General features: G+C 46.3%; 1 protein-coding gene across 1 annotated transcript; it reads left to right on the top strand.

The window, feature by feature from the left end:
* Positions 1–6,840: 6,840 nt before the first annotated feature.
* LOC122120758 (uridine phosphorylase 1-like) lies at positions 6,841–23,370 on the top strand. Its single transcript, XM_042695000.1, has 7 exons — positions 6,841–6,902; positions 10,705–10,825; positions 13,243–13,401; positions 16,296–16,410; positions 21,204–21,413; positions 21,693–21,827; positions 22,845–23,370. Exons 1-6 carry the CDS (start codon positions 6,856–6,858, stop codon positions 21,824–21,826), a joined length of 786 nt encoding a protein of 261 aa, XP_042550934.1. The 5' UTR covers positions 6,841–6,855; the 3' UTR covers position 21,827; positions 22,845–23,370.
* Positions 23,371–24,607: the final 1,237 nt, after the last annotated feature.

The following is a 24,607-nucleotide window of genomic DNA, read 5'->3' as shown; positions in this document are numbered from 1 at the left end:
CTTAAATGACAAATATCTGTTAGTAGATTAAAATAAGAATAGAAAATTCGTCTGCTATAGACAGTGGATCACAGGTCATCTGTACCAGATGCAATATCAATACACAACTTTATTGATCTCAAATAAATTTTCTGTTTATAAAGAAAACTCTACAAAAAGATTGTAAATTTTGGTACATATTTGTTGCTTATAATCCAATAAAACTAGAAAGAACAATAAATAGCTGAACCAAAATATCCACTTGAAAAGAGCATACTTATTTCTAAATCATCCTTGAAGAAAAATTGAGAAAGGAAAGGAAAACTACCTGAAATCTCCTCACAGGAGAAAAGGAAAATTCTCCTTAAAGCATTATATCTTCAGCTTTGTTTCCCCTCTCATCACATCCAGCACTGATGCTGTTAGGTCATTCATTTGGGCAGTGATTCCAGCCCAGGTCCCCGCCAGCGGCATCCGGAGCAGCTGCCCGGGCTCCGGACTCCGCCGTCCCGAGCCCCGCGCCGCCCGCGCCCCGCGAGCCAGTCCCGGTGCACACGTCTCGCTGGGTCCCCGGCCCTGCGCCCCGGCCCGGGACGCCGCACCCCCACTCCCGCACTCGGCGCCCAGACTTCGCCCCAGTCCGGAGCTCGGCGGGCGCGTCCCGGTCATCGTCCCCTAGCCCAGGGAGGCGGCGGGGAGGGAGGAGGTGCCGGCGGCCCCGGCCCCCTCCCCGTCGGCCCCCCAGCACCTGTCCGGGCTTGGAACCATCTTGGTCCGCCCTGGAGCCCCATCGCCGCCCTCCCTACCGCCCCTCCCCGCCGGCCACAGGGGGCCCTCCCCTCCCACCCCGGAGCTTCTCCCCGCCGACCCGCGGTCCCAGCCCCCTCCCCGGGGCCCCGGGCGCCCTCTCCCCCCTCCGCCCGCCCGAGGTCAGCGACCCCGCGGCGCGGGCCAGGAAACTACAGACTAGCCGGGCTCTCCGGACAGCGGCGGCGGCGGCGGCTGGGTTCCCGCACCCGGAGCCCCCGCGACCCTCGGGAGCGGTGCGTGGAGGCCCCGCGGCTCTGCCATGCGCGTGGCGGAGCGCCGCACCCCGCCGGTCCGCGCCGCTCAGCCGAGCGCGCAGACACTCACCCTCCGGGTCGGGTGGCCGCTCTGCTCTCGCGTCCTCACCCCCTGCCAGCTGGCCCAGCTCGGTCTGCACCGCGAAGGGCACCGCGGGCTCGGCCGCGAACTCCCGCCAACCGCCAGCCCAGCGCCCCGCGCTCGCGCCCGCGCCCACCACACCCGGGGAGGTTTGCACCTAGGAGACCAGAGTTTGCAGGGATAGCGGCTGTCCAGAATTGCCCCCTGCCCACAGGGCCGCAACTGCTGCATTGGTGTGTGTGCACGCACCTGTGTGTGTGCATGTGTGCACGCCGGTATTGGGACTTGAACTCGGGGCCTCGTGCTCTAGCTGGGCTTTTTGACCAGGCTGGTGCTCTACCACTTGAGCCACAGCTCCACTTCCAGTATTTTGGTGCTTAATTGGAGAGAAGAGTTTCATGGACTTTTCTGCCTGGTCTGGCTTCAAACCCCAGTCCTTACTAGAAGGAGTAGCCAAAACTCACTCTTCGCAGGCTTTCCCTGGTTATGCTCAGGGCCAGCCATTGTCTGTTCACCTTTCCATTTGTGTAACTTGTGCTCCTACATTTTGGGCTAACTAAAGTCACTCACTTCTCAGCGGATCCACCATTCTTTCTTTCCATTCTTTGGAGGCTAATTTGACCTTCGAGTCTCCCTCCATGTCTGCAGACATCCAACACAGGTTCATTAGGCTCAGATATTGGTTCAGATATTCTCAGCACTGCTGGCCATTATTAATAGTTTAGCTAGAAAAGATAGATTAAGTGGCTCATGCCTGTAAAACTGGTCACTCAGGAGGCTGAAATCTTAGGATAGCGGTTTGAAGCTAGCCCACGCATCCAAGCCTGTAAGATTCATCTCCAATCAACTCCCTCCTGAAAAGCAGAAGTGGCTGTACTAAGCCTTAAGACCAGAAGAAAGGAAAAGAGAGATCAGTATTTCTTTATCTGGTGCACACCCGTGTGTATGTGTAGGTGTGCATGCACACACATACAGGGGCCTGAATTCAGGACCTAGGCTTTTTTTACTCAAGGTTAGTGCTCTACCACTTGAGGCACAGATCAACTTCTGACTTCTTGATGATGAACTGGAGATAAGAGTCTCACAGACTTTCCTGCCCAGGCTGGCTTTGAACTATGTTCCTCAGATCTCAGGCTCCTGGATAGCAAGGATTACAGGTGTGAGCCTCTGACACTTGACTATCTTGGCTTTTTTGTCTAAGTGTGTTTTGATTACATCTACTGAGCTTTATAACTTACTGTAAAAAAGCAAAATGCAAACCAAATAGAAAACAGAAAGTGAAACTTCCAGGTTTTTCTAGGCTCTGAAAAGAAACACTAAATATTTACTCTTCCTCCTTCCTATCCTCCACCCTCTCTTCCTCTCTTTCACAGATTTACTTCAGTCACAGCTCCACTTCTGGCTTTTGGGTGGCTAATTGGAGAAAAGAGTTTTCTGTCTAGGCTGGCTCTAACCAAGTTTCTCATATCTCAGCCTCCTGAGTAGCTAAGTTTATGGGGTGCTAGCCATTAGTGCCCAGCTCTTTACTGGGATTTGAGCTTGCACTGTAGGAATAAAGCACTGTACCATGGTGAGCTAGTCTGCAGCTCATTGTTCAATAATTAGCATGGCTAATGAGTTTGGTGAATGTCCATTGGTCGTGGATGTGTCAAAGATGTTTTCCTTCTTGTGTGCAAGCATCCTGCCTTGAGGTTTGCAGAAGAGCAATGCTTGAACCCGGGAATAGTCAAATTACTCATAGTTGTATGTAATACCCTGACCTCCTGGTTTGGCCTGGGTGTGGTAGAAGAAACACAGACCAGCTCTAACAGACAATAGTTTTGTATACAGATGTTGGAAAAAATGATCGACGTGGCTACATGCACTACTGAGTAGGATCTGCCTCACAGGTCAGTGTAGCAAAGGGTCAGAATGAGATGAAGATGGGCATTTCAAGGCTTTCTCTCACTTTAACCATCCATCAGATAGCCATAGCTTCTAGTAAACACTCAGTATTTTCAGCTAAAGTGGCCCTCAGAAGTTTTCTGAAGAAAGCCAGGCAACTGTGACCACAATCTACACATCAGGGTTGTTGTCTTCACTAAGCCAGTAGGACGCTAATAATGTTGCTCAGCTGTGTGACTTTCAAAGGTGATAACTTGGAACAGATAAACCAAGAGAAGATGCTATGGTTCTGGCGGGACAGATGATTTGACATCTGGGTAGATTCTAGGGAGGTACCAAGGGCTCCTTGGGGAATGAGATCTTTCCATGGTGACAGTTCGTGGTTTACTGTTTGTATAGTCATGTCAAACCTCCCTAGTTTTAGCTTCGTTTTGTTATAAGGGGTTTCAAGCTTGGGGTTTTTGACAAAGTAATTAAAAATCTTCTTTATTTACCTATTTCTTCATTTCTTCATTCATTCATTCATTTATTTTTGGTCAGTCTTGAGGCTTGAATTCAGCCTTGGTGCTGCCCTGAATTTTTTTTCTCAAAGCCAGCCTTCTACCACTTTGAGCCACAGCTCCACTTCCAATTTTCTGGTAGATAATTAGACATAGAGACTCATGGACTTTCTAGTCTGGGTTGGCTTAAACTGTGATCCTCACACCTCAGCCTACTGACTTGTGAGGATTGCAGGCATGAGCCGCCAGCACGTGGCTAAAAGTATAATTTTAATGGATATTTATTAGTGCCTAGAGTTTATGTGCATTTTGTCTCCTTGTACTAGACCTTAGCTCTGTCATCCCCACCATAGCTTCTCCAGTCTGGATTCTAGTCAGGAATCATGAAGGGACCATTACTCCTTCACAGAACATGCTAGGTTCACACTGATACATTGATTTGTGTGTGTGTGTGTGCGCACACACCAGTGCATGCCCCATGCACACACACACAGATGTGAGCACACACACACACACACACACGCGCGCGCGCGGCAGTACTGAATTTAAAGGCCTGGTGTGGGGAAATCTGTGGGGAACTCAGGCAGCAAAGATTGCCCTGAGAGGAAGTTGAGTGGGCAGAGCCGGATTTGTTTAGGCTCAGTGTGTAAACAACTCATGGAAACTTAGGTGCATGATAAGGTATGGCCTTTCAGTGATTGGTTGGTTCCATTTCCTCCCCTCCCACGCAGTCTTTTGCTTTAAAAAGGGGATGCTCCGTGTTAATAAACGAGTTCCTACTTGGTTTGACTTCCTCCTGCATCTGATTGTCTCTGGGGCTAAGGGAGCCTGGGGAACGGGCAGGCGAGCAGCCGCACTTCGCACTTACCTTTCCTTGGACCCCATCTCTCCAAGGACGGACGAAGACCCAACAGCCTGGGTGCCTTTTCTCCTCAAGTTAGCTCTCTACCACTTGGGTCATAGCTCCACTTTCAACTTTTTGCTGGTTACTTGGAGATAAGAATCTTTCTGATTTGTCTGCCTTTGAACTGATTTGTCTGCCTCAGATCTCAGTAGCTAAGATGATAGGCATGAGATACCAGCACTCTGAAAAATCAAGATTTTAAGGCGAGAGGTTTGCAAATATTTGAGTCTCCTGGGCAGCATATTCTCAGCTTGCAACAGACAGGTGGGGAGGGCGCTTGTCACTACCTCACCCTCGCTGTGCATAAGAGGGTTCCTGTACTAGTGCCCATATTCCATCTGGACAATTAGCTCAGATTTCACCAGGTAGCCTCTGGGGACAGGTGAGTTCACAGGGTGTGTTCATTGGTTCATCATTGTCATCCCATGAGGCTCCAGTTGGCATAGGAGGTGACATCTTTCTTCTCTCTCCTCTGGTCTTTATATTGATTCAAGGCCCCTGTGGATAACCTCAGACCATCACCCCTACCTCCTCCAGTGTACATGGTCACCCTTAGCCCTTTCTCAACTGAGCTTTCAACTGCCATTGCCCATGAAGTTGTTAAATAGTCCTGGCTAAGCAGAGGGCTGAGATGAAGGGAGGAAGGTCAGGAGGTGGAAGCCTCAAAGTCGAATGAATAACAGGGGAAGGAAGAAGTAGACTCAGGAAGGTGCCAGCAGAGGTGAGGCCAGGACCAGGAAATTGGCTTCTCTGACCACCTGTCTGTCTTAAGGATTCCTGGGGACTGTGACTCTCCAGTATCCCCCAAACCCTTCTTCACTCAGTGAATAGAAATAGACACATGGTTCAACACCAGCACAAGTCAGACTGGGAAGAACATATACCGGGGGAGCGTCTGGCCAAAGCTGGAGCTGTGTCACTCCCCTGTTAGGACATGTGTAATACTCCATGAGAATGCTGGTTTTGCCTAGTGGAGATTGGTAGGAAAGTATCTGATCCTGGGACATAGGTAATGTGCAAAATGGGTCACAGCTTAGAGATAGGGAGGAGACCAGCCTGGGGGGCGGGGGTGTTGTTTGCTTAAGGCCCTCACCTCTTAAAGTGCCAGTAAATTTTGGTCTGGTGCCAGCTGCATGGGAGGTGGAGAGAGGGTAGGGCAGGAGTGGTTGGAAATCAAGGCACTGGTCTGTGATCTATTGATAAGGACACCTGGGCCACTCAGACCTAACAGACCAGATTATATAGCCTGTGTGATGACCATAGGAGAGGCAGAACACAGAGAAGGCCAGTCCATCTGACCATTGTGGACAGTGCTGCTCCTGATGGTTCCCAGGATCCAGAATAACATAAAAGTTGGGAGCATCTGGTCAGTGGGTACTGCAGAAAGCCTGAAGGCATTGCCAGAGGTGTACAACCCAGATCCTTCCTAAGGGCCAGCACAGGGCCTCTGCCCCCACTGTCCACAGTACCACTCTCTTCCTCAACACTAGGAAAAGCCTCCTACTTTGTTCCTCTGACTCATTATAAATACTCTTTGTCTGCACTGTGCTTGGATTTGTTTGCTGATGTTACAGGACGAAGGACTGTACTTCTAGGAGAAGTCATTCCCAGGCTGGGCATGTAGCCTTGTGTAGAGCACTTGCCTAGCAGGGGTGAGGTCCAGGGCTCAACCCTCAGCACTGCAAAAAACAACAAACTCTCCTTTTAAAGCTCCCCTGGCAGGGTCTTAATCGCTGGCATTTTCAAAGAAGTGTTTTACAAATGCCAGGGGGAATCAAAGTTAGATGAAGATAAGCAAGCAGCGATTGCTGGGGAAATCTTCCTCTAGATCCAACCACTATCATTTCTCTGGTTTTCAGAATTTACTGAAAATAGCCAGCATATTATGATTAATAACTATGAAAAATCCAGCTCATTGAAAAGGACTTTCTGGTGTTAAGACAGTGGTGAGATACAAGGGGTGAAGTGGGTTGTGGGACTATTAACTGAGATCCAGGAAAAAGGCTACAGCCTACAGACTTGGAATGAGTAGTCTTGTCTTTTCTCTTTCCTTCTCTTCTTTTCTTTCTGTCTTCTCCCACTCTCTCCCCCGCCCCCTCTCTCTCTTAAGACAGCATTGGAGCTTGAACTCAGGGCCTGGACACAGTCTCTTAGCTTTTTTCCTCAATGCTGGCATGTCTCATTTGAGCCACAGGTCCACTTCAGGAGTTTTGGTGGTTAATTGGAGGTAATAGTCTCATGGACTTTCCTAGGCAGGCTGGCTTTGAATCACAGTTCTCAGGTCTCAGTCTCTTGTGTATCTAGAATTACAGGTGTGAGCCACTGGTGCCCATCTGTACCAATGTTTTGAGTATTAGCAGAGCTGTACACGACCTTGCTCCCTATTGGGTGGCTTGACTATTCTGTGCAATGCTTTTCTTTCAGGTCCTGCTACTGGGGGAGATGGCAGCTGCAAAAGTGGAAGAAAAGGAACTTGAAAATCATCACAAGTAGGATTGATCCTTGTTGGCTGGGGATATGTAGGGTTGTCTTTAATGATGCAATGCTTTGAGCCATTTGCTTTCCTAAGAACTTAACATATGTTAGAGCATTGAAGTCAAATGACACAGGATGAGGGATCAAGGGCTTGGAGGGCTCATGTTTCTCACGGCCTAAAAGACCTCTAGCTTGGATCCTGGTGTCTCTGCCCTCAACTTTTAGGACCTGTGGTCTCAGAATGTGAGACTGCTTAACACCTAAATGTGTGTGTTCTGCTATTTGTAGCCACTTTACTGAAACTTAACCTGGGTAGCTAGGATTACAGGTGTGAGCACCAGCACTAGGATTACCAGTATGAACTTCTTAACACAGGCTTCGAGCATGCTAAGCATGTGCTCTACACTGGGCCACACTCCCAGATTCCCTATCTAGACCCGAGTCTATTGACTGTTGTACTTTCTTCATTCTCTGGCTGCCCATCACTTCTGATGGGTGTGTGGGATGGCGCTCTGTCCTGCTGCTGGGGCTTGAATAGGACAGTCTCAGTGAATGTTTGTTAAATGAATACAGAGATAAATTTCCTGGAATTGTGTATAGATGGGGAACATTTTGTCTCTTGCCTCATTACCTTGAAATCCTTTCAAAAGTATTTGACAGCTGGGTGCTGATGGCTCACACCTGTAATTATAGTTACTCAAGGGGTTGAGACCTGAGGATTGAGGTTCCAGGCCTGCTAAGTTAGAAAAGTCTATGAGGTTCTCATCTCCATTAAGCAGCATAAAGGTAGAAGTGGAGATGTGTCTTAAATGGTCAAATGCCAGCCTTGAGCAGAAAAAGCCCAGTGAGAGGACCCAGGCCCTGAGTTCAAGCCCCAGTACTGGCACACGTCTGCTCTGTCTCTGTCTCTGTCTCTCACACACACACACACCAGTTTGTGGGAGCCTATTACATTCATTATGATAAGGGTCAAAGTTGCGTAGTTAAAACCCTTGTGATCTCATGGTTGTACTCTGTTTCCTTCTGCTCTTCCTGGAGTCAAGCATTGAAGAAAGGTTTTCTGTTTTGAAATACGTGACTGAATTGTCTTCATGGCATCCTGTTGCATCATTTCAGGGCACACCCATCGATGGTTGGTTTTGGGTTTTGTTCATGACATTCTCAGAGAGACCAGGGTGCCACCAGCATATCAAAGCCAGTTGTCATTAAAGGCACTGAACATGCTCTGCGTAGGTTGCTTTATAAAGATCAGCGTTTCAGAGTTTTCTAGAGATAAAAAAGGCCTTCTGGGATGGTCCTAACCCTCTGGATTTGGGCCTCTAAAAACAAACATCCCATTCCCTTAGCCCTTAGTAAAACGAGTTCTGAATTTGTTAGGAAGAGAACTCCTAGCTGATAGGCATGCTTTTCCTGGAGCTGGTTGCTTGCCCCTTAGGAGCAAAGTGGATAGCACTTTTGCCCTGTGTCCCTGCCGGTGGTCACTCACGATATTTTTATCCATCAACCCATGCTGCACCATCTTCTCACACTTGCCTATAGAGCAGTCGGCTGCGTGCTTTGTATAAATGTTTACTCTCTCTCTTTAGTCCTGTTTGTTTGCCAGAGTTTGGGGCTTGAACTTAGGGCCTTGCGTCCTCCCTTAGCTTTTTCACTCAGGTTAGTGCTCTACCATACCTCTGCTTCTGGCTTTTTGCTGGTTAATTGGAGATAAGGGTTTCTCAGATTTGTCTGCCCTGGCTGGCTTCAAAGTGTCATCATCAGCTCTCAATAACTATGGTTATAGGAGTGAGCCACTGGCTACCAATTGTCTCTTTAGTTTTTTATACTTTCTATTCTGTAACTGCCTTTTGAAAAAGTTAACATGGCTGGATTTCTGGACACCACTCTAGTGGTTGAGGGTCAAAAGAGAAACGAGAAATAGTAAAGAAAGTAACAGATGTAGGCAGAGGGAGAAAGAAAGGCCCAGTGTCTGCTGTTAATGCTGACTGCAGAAAGAATTCAAGAATAGATGAAATAATCTAGAAAACAGAGCAGAGCCAATTCAATGTTGTTTTGCATGCAGATAAAATAAGGCGTAGTCTTGACCTCTATGACATAATTATCATGGAGATAATACTAATTATTTCCTTCCTTCCTTCCTTCCTGCCTGCCTTCCTACATCCCTCGTTCCTTCCCTCCCTCCCTTCCCCTCTCTCTTTTTCTTTCTTTCTCTTTTCTTTCTTTCTTTCTTTCTCCTTCCTCCCTTCCTTTCTTTCTTCCTCCAGTGCCAATACTGGGGCTTGAACTCAGGGCCTGGGTGCTTAGCTTTTTCTCACAGTTGGCATCCTGTTATTTGAGCCTCATCTCCACATCTGTTGACTGTTAATTGGAGATAAGAGTTTCATGGACTTTCCTGTTTGGATTGACTTTCACCTGTGTTCCTAAGATCTCAGCTTCCCAAGTAGCGAGGATTCCAGGCCTGAGCCAAGCACCCAGCTTTGCATTATTGTTGTAATACAATGTGCATAAGGTATAACAAGCATCCTCTGGAGAGAGGGAGACATCTTTGAGGAAGTCACTTTGTTTAATATTACAGGTGTTCCTTGACTTAAGACTGGGTTACACTCCTATAAACCTAATGTAGATTGAAAGTACCATAAACTGCAGTACCTCTATCTAACTTAACAAACAGCTTAGCTTAGCAACACAGCACCTTGTGCAGTGTCAGGGAATTCCTCTTGTGATGGTGCCTCTGATCAAGAGCTATGGAGCTGCACAATCTTGCTAGGAAGTGTTGCAGTGCATATTATTAGCTCCAGAAAAGATCCAAGTTCAAGTTCAATCGCTTTATTGAATGTCTAGCCCTTTCACACCACTGTCAAGTGGAACCAGCTAAATCTGGATTACTTATTTCCAATCACAGGCAGCAGAGACACTTGCTGTCTCTTCTTTTCCTTTTTTCATGAATTAGATTGAGGAAGAAATGTGGTCATTTGGTTCTAGGTATAAAGTTAGATGGAAAAGGAGGAAAAAGAAAGTTCTGATTGCTCTGAGTTCAGGGACTCAGTTCCTGATGGGAAGGAGCCATGCCTGTCTCTGGAAATCAGAAGACAGGCATTGTTGCTGAAGCCATAGTAAACTCTGGTTTTCAGGAAGCTTGACAGGCTGGAATGGGATTGCCTAAGCCCAGCATACTTGCTTTTGTAACTACAATTTCATTGGAACACAGTCATTGTTTGTGTTGTACCTGAAACAATAGCAGACTTGAATGATTTTGACAGAAACATAATGGTCTGTAAAGGTAAAAGTCATGTTACAGCTTCTCAACGCCTATTAAAGCAATGTATTGTGAGCTACACTGACAAAATAAGTGAAAAGATGTCTTCCTTCTCCATTCCTAGTGGACTCAGAAGTGGTAGCTATAGCAATAAGACAAGAAAAAGAAGTTAGAGCTATGTGGACTGGAAAGGTTATTTCTGGGTGGTAGGGGTGATTTTCTTTTCTATCCCTGTTTCCTAAAGGTGAACACCAAAATTCCAGGTTTATGTATGAAGTGAACTTGGTATGGATACAATCAGCTATATATAGCAACTGTGTGTGGGTGATTTACCACTGTGATGTCAGTCCTGTGGTGAATCTTCTGAATTTGTGCTGGTTACCTGGGAACAGGGGCTGTCAGAAGAAAGTAGAGTTAAGAGGGAGGAGATGGGCTAGTGAAGACCTTGGCAGTATAGGAGTGTCTTATCACTGGGTTCTGATTGTGCCTCACAGGGAATATGGCTGCAGTAAAACCAGCCAGTAGCACCATGATCTATAAACCCATTTTCTTATTTTTAACAGCGACTGCCTCATTCAGCTTTCCAATCCAAACCTAGCAACCATGAAGGAAGATGTTCTCTACCATTTCAGCCTCAGCACCAGCACACACGACTTCCCAGCTATGTTTGGCGAAGTCAAGATAAAAGTCCAGGCTTTCATTCTGGCAATTTGCTGTACAGTAATCTCCTTTGTGGTATAGCCAGGCCTGCTCACAGATAGTAGAGAGGTGACAGGTGCATGCCATTATGTGTTTATCAAATTTTTACAAATGTCTAAGTATACGAAGTAGAGGAAACTACTTTAATATTGCTGCATTGACCTCGATTGATCTTTTACAACTTTAGTATATAATGGGAACTGTACAGATAGGAAACTTCTTGAATCAGGCCAAGAGACTTATACTGCAGGTCTGTTTACTTTGAGGCTCTCAGGAGAATTGTTTGAGACCAGGAGTTTGGAGCCAGCCTGGGTAACCTAGAGATACTGCCATCTGCCAAAACATGAATGAATAAGTAAAAATAAAATGCCAGGCATTGGTGGTTCATGCCTGTAATCCTAGCTACCTCAGGAAGCAGAGATCTGAGGACTGCAGAAAGTCATGAGACTTTTTATCTCCAAATAACCACCAGAAAACTGGAGATAGGTCTGTGTCTCAAAGTGTTATGGTTATAGACTTGAGTAAAACTGCTCAGGGATAGCACCCAGGCCCTGAGTTCAAGCCCCCCATGATCAACAAGAAAAATAAAATAGAGTAAGTTGCCTAATGCTTAATAGGGAGTAAGGGGATAACAAAATATTTCCAAGAGAAGCAGGGATAGTTATATAGGTAATTTATATTACAATGGTTTGTACTTTAAGGTGCATATTAATACATTCTTAAGTTAATTGTCTCTCAGGGCTTATTTTGCCAAGGATAGGTGTCTACAAAATCTTAAATTCCTCAGTGTTGCGTTATCCTAATAGGCTTTAAAAATCTTCTTAAATGTATTTATTTCTTTGGAGGGAGCAGTTCTGTAGCTTGAATTCAGGGCCTTGTCCTCTTGCTTGTTTTGTCCACTCAAGGCTGAGACTCTACCATTTGAGCCACAGTTCCACTGATAGCATCTTACTGGAAAATTGGAGATGATAATAGTCTTACAGTCTTTTCTGCCTGCTCTGGCTTCACATTTCTATCATCAAGTGTCAGCCTCCTGAGTAGGAGGGATTACAGGTGTGAACAACCAGCACCTAGCTAAGTTGATTTTTACTTCACACTAAAGACTGTATGTATTTACAGGGTACAATGTGGTACTACAGTACAATTCTACAATGTATAATGATTGGATGAAGGTATTTAGCATCTCCATAACTTACTTTTATATTTCTTTGGTTTGGGAACATTCATGATCCTCTCTTCTAGCTACACTTAATTGTGGTTAGCCATAGATACCTTCCTGCTCACAAAGGACTTTGTAAATCTCTAGTTCTGGTGGGTAAAGCTGACTTAACACATGGAATTGCAAACTGGAAGAAAGTCAAGCTCCACCATCCAACCTAGAGCTGTGTACAAAGATGCTGAACCCAGGGCTAGGTATCTTTCAACATCCAGTACTGTTATTGGTTCAGTGTTGATGTCTAACTCTAGGGAATTTTCCAGGTGTCCTTTTTAGTGTTTTGTTTGTTTTCTGTTCAGTATTTGGGGCTTGAACTGAAGGCTTTGTTCTCTGTTTTGCTGAAGGCTGGAGCTGTACCACTTAAGTCACAACTCTACTTCTGGCTCTTTGCTGGTTATAGAGTGTCTTGGATTTTCTGCCTAGGCTGGCTTCAAACTTCAATTCTCAGATCTCAGCCTCCTTGAGTAGCTAAGATTATAGGCATGAACCATTAGCATGTGGGTTCTGGGTCTTCTGTCATTAAATCATCTATCATGATTTATATTCCAGCCTATGGATATCTCATGTTTAAGGAATACACCATTTCTTTTATCTTCAGATTTCCTAAAACTAGTGCTCTCTTTTTCCATCACTATATATGTTTATATTTATGAATATATTTGTAATGTATGTTATCTATACATTTATATATTTTTTTTCAAATGTTTTCTTGCATGAAACTTCACAAGTTAAGGATTTTACTTCTCTGAGTTTATACCCACAGTTGCCTAAACCTCCCCAACTATTTCTGACCATTGACTCTTTGGCACTCAGGAGGTAACTGGTAGTCCATTTTTCAGATGGTCTGTAGGACACTGGTTGTAGGAAGAGTGGAGGAGAGTGAAGAATTCCTAACCTCCAGCCCAGTCTCAGGCCTCCTGCAGTACCCCTCATGGAGTTTTGCATTGTTTTCTGAGTTACTCTCTCATGAGCAGTGAGATTCAGTGCTTCTGAATCTGGTCAGGCAATTCGTTAAAGCCAATTACCCTTCCTTGCTCCCTAGTACAGTAGGTGAGGCAGAACCAGGGAGCTTGCATTTTGACCAGGTTCCTGAATAACCCTGAAGTTCCTGGTGAGAAGGCTCGGCTTTGAACACCTGTGCTGGCAGCAGTGTGCTGAGGGCGTCCTTGTTCTCTGGTGGTAGTTTGTGTGTGTTGGTGGAAGCCCCTCTCGGATGAACACCTTCATCAGGTATGTGGCCACACAGCTGGGCCTTGACCGTCCGGGAGAAGAGTTTCCTAACATTTGTGCGGGGACCGACCGCTATGCCATGTACAAAGTTGGACCAGTGCTGTCTGTGAGCGTACCATCCACGCTTTTGGGCTGGGTCTCTAGGCTCTGGGGTCCTGCCTCCCCTCACCCTTACACACAGACTGCTGGCGCCCTATCACCTGCTGACTGTCAGTGGTGGGATCCTGGTGAGCCTGAAGCAGTGGGGATGAATGCGACCAGGGCTGTGACTTTAAGACTTTGTCTCCCAGAGCACCTAAGCACACAGATCCAAACACAATGCAGATACACACAGCTGTGCACATAGTGCGTGTGTGGCAGGGGCAGGCAGTGCAGGAGCCCAGCTTATGCGAGGAAACGGAGGAGGAGCTGCCTTGCATGGATCAAGGTGCAAGGGGAGCTAGGGTAGCAGGCCTCCGTCCTCTCTGCCATCCCACAATGAGTGACTTACTTCATAACAACTGTACACACAACTGTGTGTGTATGTGACAGTACTAGGTTTTGAACTTGGGGCCCATGTCCTTTAGCTTTTCTGCTCAAGGATGATACTCTCCCACTTGAGCCATAGCTCCACTCCTGGCTTTTTGGTGATTAACTGGAGAAAAGTTTTACAGAGCTTCCTGCCCTGACTGGCTTTGAATTGTGAGCTTCAGTTCTTAGCCTCTTGAGTAGCTGGTATTACAGGTATGAACTAGCAGTGCCCAGCTGAGCCAAATTCTTCATCTTCTTCTTTTTTTTTTGCCAGTCCTGGGGCTTGAACTCAGGGTCTGGGCATTGTCCCTGAGCTGCTTTTGCCCAAGGCCAGCACTCTGCCACTTGAGCCACAGCACCACTTTTGACTTTTTCTGTTCATGTGGTACTAGGGAATCGAACCCAGGGCTTCATGCATGCTAGGCAAGCACTCTACTACTAAGCCATATTCCCAGCCCTGACTTCCTGCTTTTTTAAGTAGTTTATTGGAAATAAGCATCTTAATGGAGTTTCCTGCCTGGGCTGGCTTTGAAGCATGATCCTCAGATCTGACCCTCTTGAGTAGCTAGGCTTACAGGCGTGAGTCACTGGTGCCTGGCTGTAATTCTTGAAGGGTTCCTTTTCCCCTAGGGCTCTATTACATAGCCACTGGGATGGCAGGGGCATCCTGGGGGTGGGGGAAAGGTTTTGCAAGGTGGGAGAAAGGCTGTGCAGACACCTCAAAGAGAGAAAATGGCAGATGTGCATTCATAGTAAGTTGTCCGGTTGGTGTGAGCAGTGTCCAGCCAGCCACCTACTTTGGCAGAGACAGAGGGGCCAGGGATAAATCTGAGGAGATAAAAAATGACCAGTGTGGTGTGATGTCAGAAGGGGCTGTTTGTTACCCAGCAGGAGCTGCTGCGACCTTCCTACTGAGCTTCATTCAGTTCCCCAGTTCTGAGTCTTTTTTTTTTTTTTTTTAATTTTATTTTATTTGTGAACATACTGTACAGAGGGGTTACAATTACATGGACAGGATAATGCGTACATTTCTTACCAAGCATTGCAGCCTCCTCCTTTGGTTTACCCTTCACATCCCTTCCCAGCCTCCCCCCTCCCCCCGAGTGCTGAGTCTTCAAAACTTTGTATGGAGGTCGTGTATAGGATGGATCTGAGGATTTTGAATCTCTCAAGTAGATAGTTTTAAATCTCCACTTTAAAGATCATCTTCTATTGCCACTGTGATAAGTTCATTCCATTGGCGTGCACTGCATAAAATATAAACAGAACACAGTAGTTGAAAGCCTCAGTCCAGAAGACCACGTGCACACTAAGACACATGCAGCAAAGTTTATTGTCAGACTGACCCTCTCTGGCTAGGACAGCACTCGTCCTTGAGCAAGGGGCTAGGAGGCTGAGGTGGGGAATTTTACTAGGGTTGGGGGTACTCTGTAGTCTGGTTTGTGTGGGATGTGGAGTTTGTGAGATGTGTGAGCAGGGGATTTTGTTTTTTTTGGGGGGGCTAAGGTTTATGGTTGCAGCGGCCCTGTGTCACCTGGTAAGGCCTGAGTCAGCTAACTTCAGGGAAGGGCCTGGGTCACCAGATTCAGGACAGGCCATACTTTATTTACATCAGGGCCTCTGATGGTGGAGTGGAGGCTCCTAAGGTGGAGGAGGTTAGGCTCACAGTAGTCACCTCAGCCCCTGTTATGCTCCAAGACTCCCTGTGAGTGAAAAACCCTATTTTTACTGTTTGTTTTTCCTATATGATATATAAACTAGGCACAGCAACAGCTGAACAAAAATAACCTATAATAGAGTAATTATAGCAATATACTGTAACCAAAATCATGTGAAGCCAGGCACAGTGGCTCAAGTCTGTATGCAGTCCTTACTTCTTGGAGATGGGTGAGTGATGGATCACAGTTCAAGTCCAGGCCAGCCCTGCTGACCTCCCTACCTCCAATTTGGAAGACTTCACCTCTACCAGTGACTTGAGTTTTATGGTGAGCACCTGGTCATCTCAGTGAAGCCAGGAAGCCCACATGGAGAATCACAGTCCAGGCTGGCTCAGGCATAAAGTGAGACCCTATAACCAGTGCACAAAAGACTAGTGGAGCGGCTCAAGTGGTAGAGGGCCTGCCTAGCAATGCAAGGCCCTGAGGTCCAACCCCAGTACTGCCCTCTCAAAATGTTATGTGAATGTGGCCTCAATTTTGATCTCTTGCTTTTCTGCAGAATATTTGGTCATACGGAACTGATCCTTCTTGTTGACTATGGGTAACTAAAAGAGCACAGAGTCTATCTTCTGAAAAAGGATGACATCTCTTTGGTTTTCTTTCTGTGATAGGGTCTCATTAAGTAGCCCAGGCTTGCCTTAGATTCACAATCCTCCTGCCTCTGCCCCCAGGGTGCTGGTATTACTGGTGTTTTGCATCTTGTGTGGCTAAGAAGAGACATGTGTATGCACTAAGGTACTGCCCTGGACTCAGCTTTGGCATTTTTCTCTGGTTTTAGCATGGCATGGGCATTCCATCCATCTCTATCATGCTACATGAGCTCATCAAGCTGCTGTACCATGCCAGGTGTTCCAATGTCACCATCATACGAATCGGCACTTCTGGGGGCATAGGTAAGGACTGTAGAGGGCCCAGAGCTCCTTGTAGTAGCACCACCATGGTGCAATGCTGGGTAGACCGTCTCCTACCTTGGCTTTGTTGAAGAAGAGCTTATTCATGGAGAGTGGAAAGGAAGCTTGTTCTGTTGCAATGTCTACCCTGTCCTCCAGCTGGACCATAGAGATTGGTAGCAGAAAGGAGATACACCTTGCACACACAGAAGTATGTCCTCTGGGCTACTTGGGACCTTATTTGCCTGGTTCCCTTTTTTCTTTATTTTTTATTAGTATAAAGGTGATATCCAGAGAGGTTACAGTTTCTTAAGTTAGGTAATGAGTATATTTCTTTTGAATGATGTCACCCATTCCCTCACTCTCTCCATTTCCCCCTCCCATCCTCACCCACAAGTCATACTGTTCATTTTCCAGTGTCGAGTGAGTACCACTGCTGCATTTGTTCACCCTTTGCCCCTAATCTGGTTCCCTTTTTCTTCTTTCTCCTGTCCTCCACTCATTCCCTGTTGTTCTTGGGGCCCATGATGAGAAAATCACAAAGCAACCTAAGAGGGAAAGACAGGAAGATACAAAACAAAGGGAAAGGTCCTTAAATGAGGCCCCCAAAACTTCCCAAGTAGGCACACTGGTAGCTCATGTCTGTAATCCTAGCAATTCAGGAGGCTGAGATCTGAGGACTGCAGTTTGAAGCCAGCTCAGGCAGGAAAGTCTGTGCAACTCTTATCTCCCATAAACTACTCAGAAAAATCCAGAAGTGGCATTGTGCCTCAAGTGGCAGAGCACTAGCCTTGAGCACAAAGAGACTCAGGGACGGCACCAGGATGTGACTTCAAGCCCCAGAACAGCAAAACAGCAGCAATAACCAAGAGGGTGAAAAATAATAGGATTTAATGACAAAGAAAAATGCCAAAGACTGTGGAATTGTGCCTCTAATACTAATCACAGACCACAGACTGGGTAAATTTTATTTCGGTTGGTCATGGGGCTTGAACTCTGATAGAAGCTGACTTACTTTAGTCTAATCATACCATACCTCATATGATGTAGAGGTGGTATAGATTGTTATACTCTGTTCTTTAGGGAAAGACATTTTTTTGAAAAGAAAGTCTGTCCATGTACTATACAGATGCAGTTTCCTTAATAATCTTTTCTTTTTGGTTGGTTGTGGGGCTTGAACTCTGGGCTTCGGCGCTGTCGGTGTGCTCTTCAGCTCAAGGCGAGCGCTCTATCACTTGAGCCACAGTACCACTTCCGGTTTTCTAGTGGTTTATTGGAGATAAGAGTCTCACAGCCGTAACTGCCATGGCTGGCTTTCTACCATTATTCTCAGATCTCAGCCTCCTAAGTATCTAGGATTACAGGCGTGAGCCACCAGCACCCGGCAAGCCTTAATAATATTAATTCCACCTGTGACACATTGAATTCTCATGTGAAACCTGGGAATTTACTTGGAATTTTTGTTTGTTTGCTTGCTATTGTTGAGGTAAGGTTTCAGTATGAGGCTCAGGCTGACCTTGACTCTGAGATCTAGAAGACCAGCTAGAAAATCCATCCTTCTTTTGTTCCTTTTTCTTTCCTTTTCTATGCTAGTACTAGGGCTTGAACTCAGGGCTTTGCTCTCAGGGCTTTTTCACTCAAGGCTTTTGCTCTACCACATGAGCCACACCTCCATGTCTGGCTGTTGACTGGGTAATTGAAGAGAAGGGTCTTAATGAACTTTTCTGCCTAGACTGGCTTTGAACCAAGATCCTCAGATCTCAGCCTCATGAATAGCTAGGATTATAGCATGACCTACCAGGACCTGGCTAGCAGGTATTCTTCTACAAGAAGACTTGTAGAAGAACTCAGGGTCTTGCTGTGGCTAGGCAGGCACTCAACACATTTTTTTGCTTTAGTAATTTTTCAGGTATGCACTTGAGCTTTTCTGCCCAGGTTGGCTTCAGTCCCCAGTCCTAGGAATCATCTTGCCCAACTTTTGACTGAGATGGACTCTTGATAACTTTTTATGTGAGTTGGCTTTGAACTAGGGCCTTTCTGAACTTTGCCTCTGAAGTAGCTGGGATAATAAGGCATGAGCCACCACTAATGGCTGTTCTTGAGTTTTTGTTCTGAGGGAATATATATATATATTTTTTGGTCCGGTTGTGGGGCCTGAACTCTGGGCCTGAGCACTGTCCCTCAGCTCTTCAGCTCAAGGCTAGTGCCCTACCACTTAAGCCACAGCGCCACTTCCGGCCTTTTTTTTTCTTTTTGCTTATGTGGTGCTGAGGAATCGAACCCAGGGCCTCAGGCATGCAAGGCAAGCGCTCTACCACTGAGCCAACTTCCCAGCCCCTGAGGGAGTATTTTTTAATTGATGATCAGAAAGAATTTTGTAGAAGTCATGAAGCTTGAGTCTCTCTTTGAATCTCAAAACCCAGAATTGATGAACATCACTGAAAACAAAGTGTGACAGACATGGTGTCCTCACAAGCTATGACTGTTAGGGGATAAATAATAGCCTGGTATCTGAATATTATTGGCACCTGATCAGGAAGATCTTAGGGCTATAGATATCTGACAGATTTGACAACAGAAGCATCCCCACACAGCCAATGACGTCTTCTAGGGAAGTGTGCCCACAAAAGCTGACATTGGGGCCTGAAGCAGTGGCACATCCCAGACCCTATGAGTCCAAGGCACATCTGGCATGTTCTTCCAGAGCTCCATCCTCAGAGCTCAGAAGAATGGCTGAGCAGAGGCTCAGGCTGCCCAGTTTGGCCCAGAAAGGTGAGGGCAAGGGGAAGTCAAGCTTGATGGAAAGTAGAAGGTCTTAGCAATCAGCTATGTTTTTTGTGTTTTGTGTAGTATTTGGAAATGTTTTAATGTGTCATGGGAAATAACTGGCAAATCTCCCAGCTGACTAGGAAAAGGTTTCTTGATTTATATCTCCTCCCATCATGACATTAAAATGAATATTTAGCAGTGGATGCTGGTGGCTCATGCCCATAATTCTAGTGACTCAGAAAGCTGAGATCTTGAGGATCACCATTTTATGCCAGCTTGGATAGAAATCTCTGCAAGACTCTTACTTCCAATTAATGAGCAAAAAGCTGGAAGTGTGGGTGTGGTTCAAGGGATAGAATACCAATTTTGAGTGAAAAAGCAAAGTGAGAGCTTGAAGCATTGAGTTCAAGTCCCAGATGAGCACAAAACATATAAACACAAAAATAATACATGAAAGAACTGTATTTGAATTGCTATAAAAATACTGAAGTCTGCCTGGCTTGTAAATAATAGACATTTATTTCTCAATTCTGGAGTTTGGAAGTCCAAGATGAAGACCGTAGGTGAGTCAGATCTGATGAAGACCCAGTTCGTTCTTTATGGAATTTTCACTGCTATGACCACACAAGTGGAGGGACACATCAGGGCTGAGTACTCTTGTTTTCATTTTGCTTTGTGTCAGTTCTAGGGTTTGAACTTAGAGCCTTGAACTTTCACTCTGCTTTATTTTGAACCCATGCTGAGTTGGCACTCTACCACTTGAGCAATGCATCCAGTTTGCCTTCTTCCTGGTTCATTGGAGATAGAATCTCTCAGATGTTCCTTCCTAGGCTGGTTTTTGTTTTTGTTTTTTTTGGTTGGTTGTGGGGCTTGAACTCTGGGCCTGGGCGCTGTCCCTCACCTCTTCGGCTCAAGGCTAGCGCTCTACCACTTAAACCACAGCACCACTTCCGGTTTTTTCTGCTTATGTGGTGCTGAGGAATCGAACCCAGGGCCTCATCAATGCAAGGCAAGCACTCTACCACTGAGCTACTTTTCCAGCTCCTAGGCTGGTTTTGAACTGCACTTCTCAGGTCTTAGTCTCCTGAATAGCTAGGAGTACAGATGTGAGCCACTGATGACCCGCTTTGAGTTCTTTTTCTGTAAGGGCATCAATCCTATTCATGAGGACTCAAATTTCTGGGACCTACCCATGTCCAGAAACTGCAAAAGCCATCCTTGCCTTGGGGGCTGGGTAGGATTTGCAAGTACAAGTTGGAATGTGGGGAGACATACATTCAGTCGCTACAACAGTGGTTAGGTTCCATTAAAGTGACTACAAACAAAGTAAGGAGTGGAATAACATGCTTATAAACATGAAAATAGTTCACAAGGGTTTGCTCAAAACTGGAGACACAATAGGACCTAATGATGCACCAGTCCTAGAAGAAAAGCAAGTTGGTCAGAAGTTGGTAAACCGTGAAGTTAGCTTTAGGATGCCTAGGGTTTATTATACTGTGCTTAAACACTAACACAATAAAGAACTAAAGCAAGAATGAACAAAGTAGTGATGCTCACATTCATGATGGAATGCCAGGCCATGGAGAAAATAGTAAGGGCCAGAAGACACACCTTTGAGAGGGGCTGTAGAGATTCCTGGGCATTTCCAACACTCTTGGTGCTTTTGTACGTTGTCTTCAGTGTTTGCATGTGAATTAATAATTAAGAGAAGCATTCATTCCACCATTTACCTTGGTGGTGGTACTGGGGCTTGAACTCAGGGCCTTGAGCTCTTACTTGGCATTTTTGCTCCAGGATAACAATCTACCACTTGAATCTCACATCTAGTTCCAGTTTTTGCTGGTTAGTTGGAGCCAAGAGTCTCAGCTTTGTCTGTCCCAGCTGGCTTTGCACTATGATCTTCATATCTCATTCTCCAGAGTTGTAAGAACAGTCAAGGTGCACATGGATTATAGTGTTTTCTCCCTGAGCTGTGCTGTGCACTGCCTGGGCCTCTGGCACAACGGTGACATCTGCTTCTTCCTCAGGTCTGGAGCCTGGCTCAGTAGTCATCACCCGGCAGGCAGTGGATGCCTGCTTCAAGCCAGAGTTTGAGCAGCTTGTCCTGGGGAAACGGGTGGTTCGAAGTACTGATCTGGATGAGCAGCTGGTGCAGGAGCTAATGAAGTGCTCTGCGGACCTGAGCGAGTTCACCACTGTGGTGGGAAACACCATGTGCACCTTGGACTTCTACGAAGGTGGGGGGGGGGGGGGGAAGCCTGAGTGAACCTTTAGACCCAGGATCCCTGCCCTACTCTGATCCCGCTTCACATGTTCTCTGGGCTGGGGTGTCTGCACCTTGTCTGTCACCCAATCTCAGCATTTCATGGTGGCTATAACAGTGGCTCTGAAGCATGCACGGCACTTGGGAGCAGGCAGGACCTGTGTGGACTTCCCCTGCTTCCATGCTGGGTGTGAGTATAGCACCACCATGTGGTAGTAGTTGACAATACAGAGTCCCTGTGTCTGTGCTGCAGGGCAAGGCCGCCTGGATGGTGCCCTCTCCTCCTACAAGCAGGCCTATCTTCGAGCTGCCCATGCTGCTGGCATTCGAAACATCGAGATGGAATCTTCAGTGTTTGCAGCCATGTGCAGTATGTGTGGCCTCTGAGGTAAGCGGGCACAGGATAGCCTCGGGGCCTCCTTCTGCCATCTCTGCTCTGCAGGGCAATCCTGAAATCCAGGGTCCCTCCCCCTGCCCCAGCCCAAGATGTTTCTGGCTCTTACCGACTTTGACTTACAAGTCAGTATCTGACCGAGCCCTTGTGGACAACGTCCTGTGATTGTGACAGGACAAAGACTTCCCATAGTACAGAGAAGGTGAGTCCTGAAGAAGATCCATAAGCTCAGATGCAGGCTTGCTGGCTAATAAGGTTCCTTGAGCCTTGGCTTTAAATGCTCTCTGGCCTTTTGAATGTGGAGGTCTTCAATGCAGCTGTCCCTCCTGCATCAAATCACTTTAGCAACCTGTAGCCTTCCAGGCTGTTCAGGACAGCTGGGAGCTGGCCCTGAAATCGACTTGGAAATTTGTTCCTTTTTTTGGGGTGGACTAGGGTGTAAAATCACAGTTTCATGCCTTCCTTTGCCAAGAAGGTGATCTACCAAGTGAGCCATGCTTCCAGTCCTTTTTATTGCTTTACATATATCTCAGATAGGGTCTGGAGTTGTTTTTCCAGGCCAATTTGCATTGTAATCTTCCATCTTTCTTTTAACTGTGATTATCCCAGCGAAACACCACAACCTGTTTGTTGAGATAGGATCTTGTCATTTACTCCATTGGCTTTGCACCAGTTTTATCCTCATGTCCATCTCCCAGGTGGCTAGGATTATAGGCATAAGCCATTGCATCTGGCCTAGTAGGACTTTTCTTTTGGAACGAAGGAAAGCGATGGGTAAGACATAGGGCAAGGTGATTTGTGCAAGGGCAGAGCTTCTAGCGTTCCTGAGCTGGCTGGAGTGCCTTTCCCTGCCTGCTTCATCCACCCATCTTCTGCTGGGTTAGTGTGAGCACAGAAGACTTCCCTAGGGGACACTCAGGCTGAGGCTCACAGCTCCCTGCTCTGTCTGATTCATGTGAATGAAGCTAGGGATCTGGGACTTGGTGTTGACATGGCCTTTGCTTCTGGCAGCTGCTGTGGTGTGTGTCACCCTCCTGGACCGCCTGCAGGGGGACCAGATCAGCAGCCCCCACGAAGTGCTTGCTGAGTACCAACAGAGGCCACAAAGACTGGTGAGCTACTTCATCAAGAAGAGTCTGAGGAAAGCCTGAGGCCCAGCTCTGCTTCCCAGAGACAAGCTGTTGCCAGGGCTGTCCATTAAAACTGGTGTGCAAAGTCCCCTTTTGTGTGATTTGGAGTGTGGGCTCGTGGCCCATGCCTGCAATCCTAGCTACCCAGGAGGCCGAGAGTACATTCTACCCACAGAGCAGGGATCAAATACCCTACTCAACACTACCAAGCTTCTTGAAGACAGGGTCTCACTAAATTTTTTTTCCAGGCTCCTCTGAAAGTGAGGGATCCTTCAGGTTCTCTAACCCCTCAGTCACTGGTTTTAAATTGCTGCCTGGGTACATGCGATTACATGAATGTGTTCAATTTCTATTTCATATCCTAATTTGATTAATTTTGAAGAAATAATAAAATAATTTGTATGTCAGATGGATGGCTTCATGTGTTCATCTATTCTCCAGTGATGGCTTACTATTTAGCAAGGTTACATTAGATGCTATGCTTGAACAGGATGAGATTTCATGTCACTAACTTTCCTTCAGATCAGTCCCATTTAGTTTGGAATCTTCCAATGAAATAGGAGACGGTGCTACTCAAATTTAGTTTGAGCCTGGTGCCAGTGGCTCACACCTGTAACGCTAGCATCTCAGGAGGCTGAGTTTGGTTTCCAGCCAGCCTGAGCAGGATGAGGTGAGACTTGCCGCCAGTTAGCCACCAAGGAAGCTGGAACTTGAGCATTTCACGTGGTAGAGCACTAGCCTTGAGCCTAAAAGCTAAGGCCTAAAAGCACATAGGCCCTGAGTTCAAGCCTCAGGACCAACATACACACACACAAAAAAACCCTGAAACAAACAAAACGTTTCACTACATGCTTGAGTTTCTGTTACGTTAATCTGGCTCATTGTGCATGCATCTTATAATGATTTACTCATAATGTGAGAACAAGGATACTGTGGAGAGCTGAGATCCTCAGGGCTTCAGGATGCTATATGCCAGTTTACAGTAAGACCCTCAGCCTTTGCAACACTGGCCTCCTGGGCCTGAAAACTGCCATCTCCTGCCAAAACACTTCAGCTCATGGCAACCTGTGTGAGCTGGCACAGGCACAACTTTCTCCTTAGCAAGATGGAATACCAATGTCCACTTCACCAGACTGTAGGGAAGACTTTAGGGAAGGTATAAAGGACTTGGTAGAGATCATGACCCACAGTAGCTTCTCAACAGATACCTAGATGAAGATACAGCCATGTTGGCATCCTGGCCTGGTTGTGGTCTCCTTAATCAGAAGGCTTTGCTACATGTTTTCCCCTTTATTTGCCAATATCTCCTGGATCTTTAATTTCTACAGATAAGACTATGAAGGGAATGCTACTTCTTATCTCCCACAGCAAACAATTCAAACCAAAAGCCGGTGGCTTTATATGCTATGTATTTTCACATACTTTTGCAAGAGGAAAAGGGTCTTAAGTCAAATCAATTCCTCTCATGAGCAAACTAATATGTGGAGTTGAGGAACTCTTTTCTCCTACACCTAGACTCTCAATCAAAAATGAAGTATGACCTGAATATCTGTAACTCAAGAATGGTTCATTGGTAGGTAAGGATCTAGATGACACTGTCTTAATAAACATAATTGCAGTGGTGCAGAATCAAAGACTGGTCAG

This window comes from Dipodomys spectabilis, unplaced genomic scaffold, assembly GCF_019054845.1.
Source record: "Dipodomys spectabilis isolate Male_0828 unplaced genomic scaffold, ASM1905484v1 ptg000178l, whole genome shotgun sequence".
Taxonomy (NCBI): domain Eukaryota; kingdom Metazoa; phylum Chordata; class Mammalia; order Rodentia; family Heteromyidae; genus Dipodomys; species Dipodomys spectabilis.
Note: the sequence above shows the minus strand (reverse complement) of the source record. Positions and strands in the feature narration are given on the sequence as shown.